General features: G+C 36.3%; 2 protein-coding genes across 2 annotated transcripts; both read left to right on the top strand.

Annotated features, from left to right (window-relative positions):
* Positions 1–657: 657 nt before the first annotated feature.
* Positions 658–1,430, top strand: LOC129568318 (larval cuticle protein 1-like). The gene is made up of 3 exons (XM_055446006.1): positions 658–977; positions 1,072–1,109; positions 1,166–1,430. The coding sequence occupies exons 1-3, from the start codon at positions 742–744 to the stop codon at positions 1,345–1,347; spliced, it is 456 nt and encodes a 151-aa protein (XP_055301981.1). The 5' UTR covers positions 658–741; the 3' UTR covers positions 1,348–1,430.
* Positions 1,431–1,915: 485 nt separating this feature from the next.
* On the top strand, positions 1,916–2,818 carry LOC129568321 (cuticle protein 7-like). Its single transcript, XM_055446009.1, has 5 exons — positions 1,916–2,158; positions 2,237–2,368; positions 2,442–2,476; positions 2,541–2,580; positions 2,666–2,818. Exons 1-4 carry the CDS (start codon positions 1,989–1,991, stop codon positions 2,564–2,566), a joined length of 363 nt encoding a protein of 120 aa, XP_055301984.1. The 5' UTR covers positions 1,916–1,988; the 3' UTR covers positions 2,567–2,580; positions 2,666–2,818.
* The last annotated feature ends 2,518 nt before the right edge of the window (positions 2,819–5,336 follow it).

Genomic DNA, 5,336 nt, shown 5'->3' with positions numbered 1-5,336 from the left:
GCTGTGTCGATGGCATTACCATTTAATGGCTATACTCTATGTAGCTTTGGGCTTGAAATGAAATGCCAAAATCTGCAATAAAAACAACACGAATCAACTAGTCCAATATTGGCTGTATTCCAGTTTCTTATCTGGAACTCAAAATTTTGTTTTTTTTTGTGGCACAATATATAAATCTCTTGTTCACGAGCATATTCATCGACTAAAACAGCTGATTTTGCCATTTTGATTGAATAAATTAACACGATTTGAAAAATTCACAGCCATAAAAGAGTCGCAACGTAATAACATTGACGGAATAAAATGTGTACAAACTAAGCCAAACGCAAATATACCAACCGCTCAGCAGTTGGCACACATTTGAATAAATACATTATTTAAAGGCGGATCAGCGTTAATTCCGTTGTCTTCATTTTCGTGTCACTTCTTCATCGTTTTCACTTTCCATTTCAAACTTGTTGCTTGTCTCCATCACCATCAACTTCGCGGTGACCTTGAAAGCCGGTTTGAGTGTGATTCTAGAAATCACACCGTGCGCGTTCGCTCGTTCACTCATCACACACACTTTTGAAATCACATTTTGTTTTTTCTTTATTTTTAACTCTTTCGTAATTTTTTCTGATGAAAAACTTATAAAATTGATATGAACACGGTTCATTTATAAAGATTGCGCTCAGTTGTGAATTCGACACGGTTGTGATAAGTTGAACGTTCCCAATCAAAATTTAAAGCTCAAGTAAAATGGCCCAAAAATTCGTTATTGTTGCCGCTGTTGTGTGCGTTTTGGCTGCATTCGTGCACTCGGCACCACAATTCCAAAATCAAAACCAATCCCGTGGCCCACAACAATTCAGCCAACCACAACAGTCATTCCAAGCTCAACCAATCCGTGCACAAAACCCAGAAAGACAATCACGATTCTTGGTTGTTGACGAAAAGTTCAACCAGGACCCAGCAACCAAAGAATACAACTTCGAGTAAGTAGAAGAATTTGTTGAATTTTTGCTGCACTTATGTAGGTCTGTAGGTCATGATAGAAGACATTACTAATTCCCCAATGAATAATTACAGCCAAAAATTTGCAAGCGGTGAACATTACAACGAAGAAGGTAAATTGAAGAAATATATAAAAGAAATATATTAATAAATAATAAATAATTGGTAGGTAAATTGAAGACCGTCGAACGAGTTGATGAAGACGGTAACTTGCAAAAGAAGGATGTTATTGTGACAAAAGGATCATACACAATCATCGAAAAAGATGGCTCCATGACACTTGTTAACTACACTGCTGATGAAAACGGATTCCACCCAGAAGTCGTAACACAATCACCAGCCGGCAAATAAATTTATGAATAAGATTCTTTAAACTCTTGTTAACTATTGAAATATGAAAATAAACAAATAAACAAATCAATTCCAAAAAAAAATATATTTTTTATTTTAAGATTCAAATAAATAATGACAAACCTGTTTCAAAATGAAATTTATATCCAAATTATTCTCGGAATTGCCATCGGAACAGGTTATTCGGATATTCTACGGTGATAATCTCTTTTAGATGGAAGCAGAGAAATGCAAAATCATGAATTGATAATTGATAAATCATAACCTGCATCTGAAAAAGATGACCGAAATAAATGAATCGGCTTAGGTGTGGTTGTCTTGATGATATACTCGTAGCATATCGATGACATAATGATATTTTAAAATGTCACGCAAAATATGTTAAACTCGCACTGCATGAGTCTCTCGGGAACAGAGACAAAATATGTTGTTATTTATTGAACAGAGACAAAATAAGCATACAAAAACGGTCACGAAACTCGTTTTGTGCATTCTTCTCTTCATATCTTTCGCTGTTTTATCTTGTTTTCACAAGATGATATGAATCAACAATATCATTTTAAAACTGCATGGTTAGTAGGTGATCTGTTGTGCCTCTGATAAGTTCGTTTTTTCTTCGTGAAAATACAACTTTTTTCAAAATGTCAAAATTCGTTGCTATCGCTTTAGTTTGTGCATTAGTTGCGTGCGTCCAAAGTGCTCCACAGTTTGACCAAAAATTCCCAGATCATCAGCAACCACAACAACAGTCGAAATATGCCGTTGCGGCCGGAAGATTCCATCAAGATCCAAATCTTGAATACAATTTCGAGTGAGTTTTTAACGAGTTTAAAAGACATCATTGACTTCACCTAGTGACACTTTGATGAATCTTGAATTTATCTGTTAGACAAAAATTCGAGAATGGAGAAGAGTTCAAAGAAGACGGAAAATTCAAAACGGTCAGCGGTTTGGATGTCATTGTGACCAAGGGGTCATATACCATCGTTGAGAAGGATGGCTCGATTACAGTTGTTAATTAGTGAGTATGCGGCCAAAAATGGGCATTCTATCAATAACTGAAACTAAAAATAAATGTGTTTTCATTTTTATAGCACTGCCGACGAACATGGATTCCATCCAGAAGTTGGTGAGCTAAAATAATCTGTGAATATATAATTTTTCGTGATCTAATCTTTCACATTTCATTCCAGTTACACAAGCACCAGCCGGCAAATAAATTTGTAGAAGTTGGTGAGTTGTTTTTTTTCCTGTATAAATTTATTGAAATTAAATACATGCGACCATACTAATATATTCATATAAATTTTCATTTCAGTAACATCTCCACCAACCGAAGGCTAAATATACCAAGTTTGCGGTCTGCACAACTAGTTGACCCAGTCCGAACAAACCGTGAATTCAATGTTAATTTAGTCAAAAATTCAAAAACTTATTTTCAATAAATTTGCCACAAAAAACTTTCAACAAAGATGTTTTCATAAATCACAAGAGATAAGAGAAAATTTACACATTTATCGAAAATCCTTAACAACGAAAATGGACGAGTTTCTCTCTTACTTTATTGAATAAAACTTTGAAGCTGAAGTCTCATAACAAACCATGGATCAATTATGAAATCGAATAGCCACACAACAAAATTTCGTCGTATCATGCCCAAGCTAAGCTTACGAGCAGCTACTGATAAATGTGTGGTTCTGTCTAAGATGATATAGTCGATAATCATTTTAAATGGTGCTCTATTACGATGATGCGTCACATAACAAGCGAGTGAGAGGTAAGATAATCTTCAGAGCCTGTTGGATGAAATGTGAGCAATAAAAGGCAACAATTCACACAGGAATTCAAACATAACCCGTCCGAGTGAAGCCAAACATAGCACGTACATACATTATACGAGACTACCAGATACGAACACATGATTATTGTAGAATGTAGATGTGTGTAGCCACAAGAAGTTTAAACTAATAACTCTGTGTCCCTATCGCTCTCTCATCGTCCACACACACATATTGTTATCTTTTAATTATTTTCTGGACTGCTGCCATTATTCTTCAAACCACCCGAACCACGCCATTTTTGATACAGTACACTTAAAATGCATATGTGTTGAATTCGGCTCACCCAAAACCCTTATGCTTGGCTGTCTTTGCTGGAATGAGAATGTAGACGACTTAGGTTCCATTTTTTCGAATAGAAAACAGAGAATTCACATTAATTTTATGTTTAGACTGGCCACAAAATGTATAGGCACGTTCGACCTTACATATCTGGCCTTTCTCCTCCTTATTATTCCTCATTTTGGCAGAAAAGTCTAATCGGTGAGCCAACATTTACCGAACAAATCTCTTGGTTCATAGAAGATGAGCATATTTTCCTTTCGGCTTATGGCACTGGTCGTAAATGATGTGAAAGCGTTACATTGAAGCGGTGCCAAAGTGGATAAATACGTGCCGTTTTGGTCGAAGCGAATCAAAATGAAGTGATGTACAACAACCGAAACCGTATTAGCCGATAGAGGCGAGAGAGTGCGAGTAACTATTTCTATGGCGGTGGCAGTATTCGTGTGCCATTTGATCGATAAAATACTTAACGGACCTTAAATTATGCATATATGTGTGTATGTGTATATGTTCGGCAGCCTCATTTGCCAAATACCTTGTGGATAGTATTAACTAGACGCCGCCACAACAATCAAATTTTATTAAAGTAAATAAATTGAAATGCGCCCGGACGCTCGAAATTCGTCTACTGAAGATTAAAGATCCGGATTGAACATAGATAAACATATTCGATCATCATGATTCATGAATGAAGTATGCGGTTATTTTGTTTCACTGGCAACGACTGGTCGTGAGTTCACTTCCGAGCTGGCGCTTTCATACGTCGAATAGGTTGGTTGACGGTGGGAGCGTGTGTGTACGTTTACCATAACTATTTTCACTAATTGAATTACGCTAACTGAATAATTATTATTTGGTATGTTTGTGTGCTGCTTGTTCACAAGTATTACTGGTAAAAGGCCGTTTGGTGGATGGTGCGTGTGTAGATTCATCGTTTGATGTGAACATCTCTTGATTTGGCAGATTGGCTACAACATAAGTTACTGCAAAATGGCCGTGCCTAATTTAAATTGGCTACATCGTCTTGGTACGGTTGATGGGCACCCATGAGCCCAAATATAAACAAGGTCTATTAATCATGTGCATTTTATCAAAATCTTTGTTCATGGCTTTTTTGTTTATTCAATGTTCAACTTAAACTTGCCATATTTCATCGTTTTGTTTCTTCTATTAAAAGCTTTCATTCACGTGCGTTGGCCGTAGTTTTGAATCGCCGTTCATATGGTTCGTCGCATCGGTAAGCGTAACCGTCTCATTTTGGTCACGTTTTCAGGTGTGAATGATGATCGAAATAATTAATAACGGAAAATTTTGCTTTTCTCAGCATAATTTAAATAACTTATCATTTTGTCGATTCACTATCGCACAGACAAAACGAGGAAAATCTTTGATTTTTATTTGTCATTGACAAATGTCTCATCGATATCAATTTGTGTTTGGAATTTACAACAACCAAGAAAAAAAAATCTACGGTGGAGATTTGAAATCCCAAAGCTGTTAACCTTAAAGAATTTGTTATCACAATAGCCGTATCGTGGCTTGCTTTTCCTCTTATCGAGTAAGCAATGTGATTCTTTTCCTTATCATTGTCAGTTATTAACTACGTCAAATAAATTTCGATTCATGGTCGTGCGCACATGGATGACAACACTTTTTTTTCGTAGAACTACTCATGGTGAGCATTACCACACTCGTTATTTCGCATCTGGAAAACGCGATAAAAACGAAGGAAAACGGGAGTAAAGCTCTTTGAGAGCACGATTGAAAGATGCCAATTCGCATGTGGATACGAAGCATGTCTATATTTTGAATGCGATATCGATGGTGGTTCGGTGTCGCGAATTGGAAAAATGTACCTTTCTAACT

This window comes from Sitodiplosis mosellana, unplaced genomic scaffold (genome assembly GCF_009176505.1).
Source record: "Sitodiplosis mosellana isolate CC-2019 unplaced genomic scaffold, AAFC_SMos_1.0 Smas_scaffold_18, whole genome shotgun sequence".
Lineage (NCBI taxonomy): Eukaryota > Metazoa > Arthropoda > Insecta > Diptera > Cecidomyiidae > Sitodiplosis > Sitodiplosis mosellana.
This window is presented reverse-complemented; position numbering and strand designations above follow the sequence as displayed.

What these genes read in the sequence shown, in the direction of transcription:
- LOC129568321 (XM_055446009.1), top strand. Translation starts at nt 1,989, where the DNA reads ATGTCAAAATTCGTTGCTATCGCTTTAGTTTGTGCATTAGTTGCGTGC. An exon ending in AATCTTGAATACAATTTCGA is followed by an intron (nt 2,159 to 2,236) that starts GTGAGTTTTTAA and finishes TTTATCTGTTAG; the next exon opens with ACAAAAATTCGAGAATGGAG. An exon ending in TGGATTCCATCCAGAAGTTG is followed by an intron (nt 2,477 to 2,540) that starts GTGAGCTAAAAT and finishes ATTTCATTCCAG; the next exon opens with TTACACAAGCACCAGCCGGC.
- LOC129568318 (XM_055446006.1), top strand. Translation starts at nt 742, where the DNA reads ATGGCCCAAAAATTCGTTATTGTTGCCGCTGTTGTGTGCGTTTTGGCT. An exon ending in ACCAAAGAATACAACTTCGA is followed by an intron (nt 978 to 1,071) that starts GTAAGTAGAAGA and finishes GAATAATTACAG; the next exon opens with CCAAAAATTTGCAAGCGGTG. An exon ending in TGAACATTACAACGAAGAAG is followed by an intron (nt 1,110 to 1,165) that starts GTAAATTGAAGA and finishes AATAATTGGTAG; the next exon opens with GTAAATTGAAGACCGTCGAA.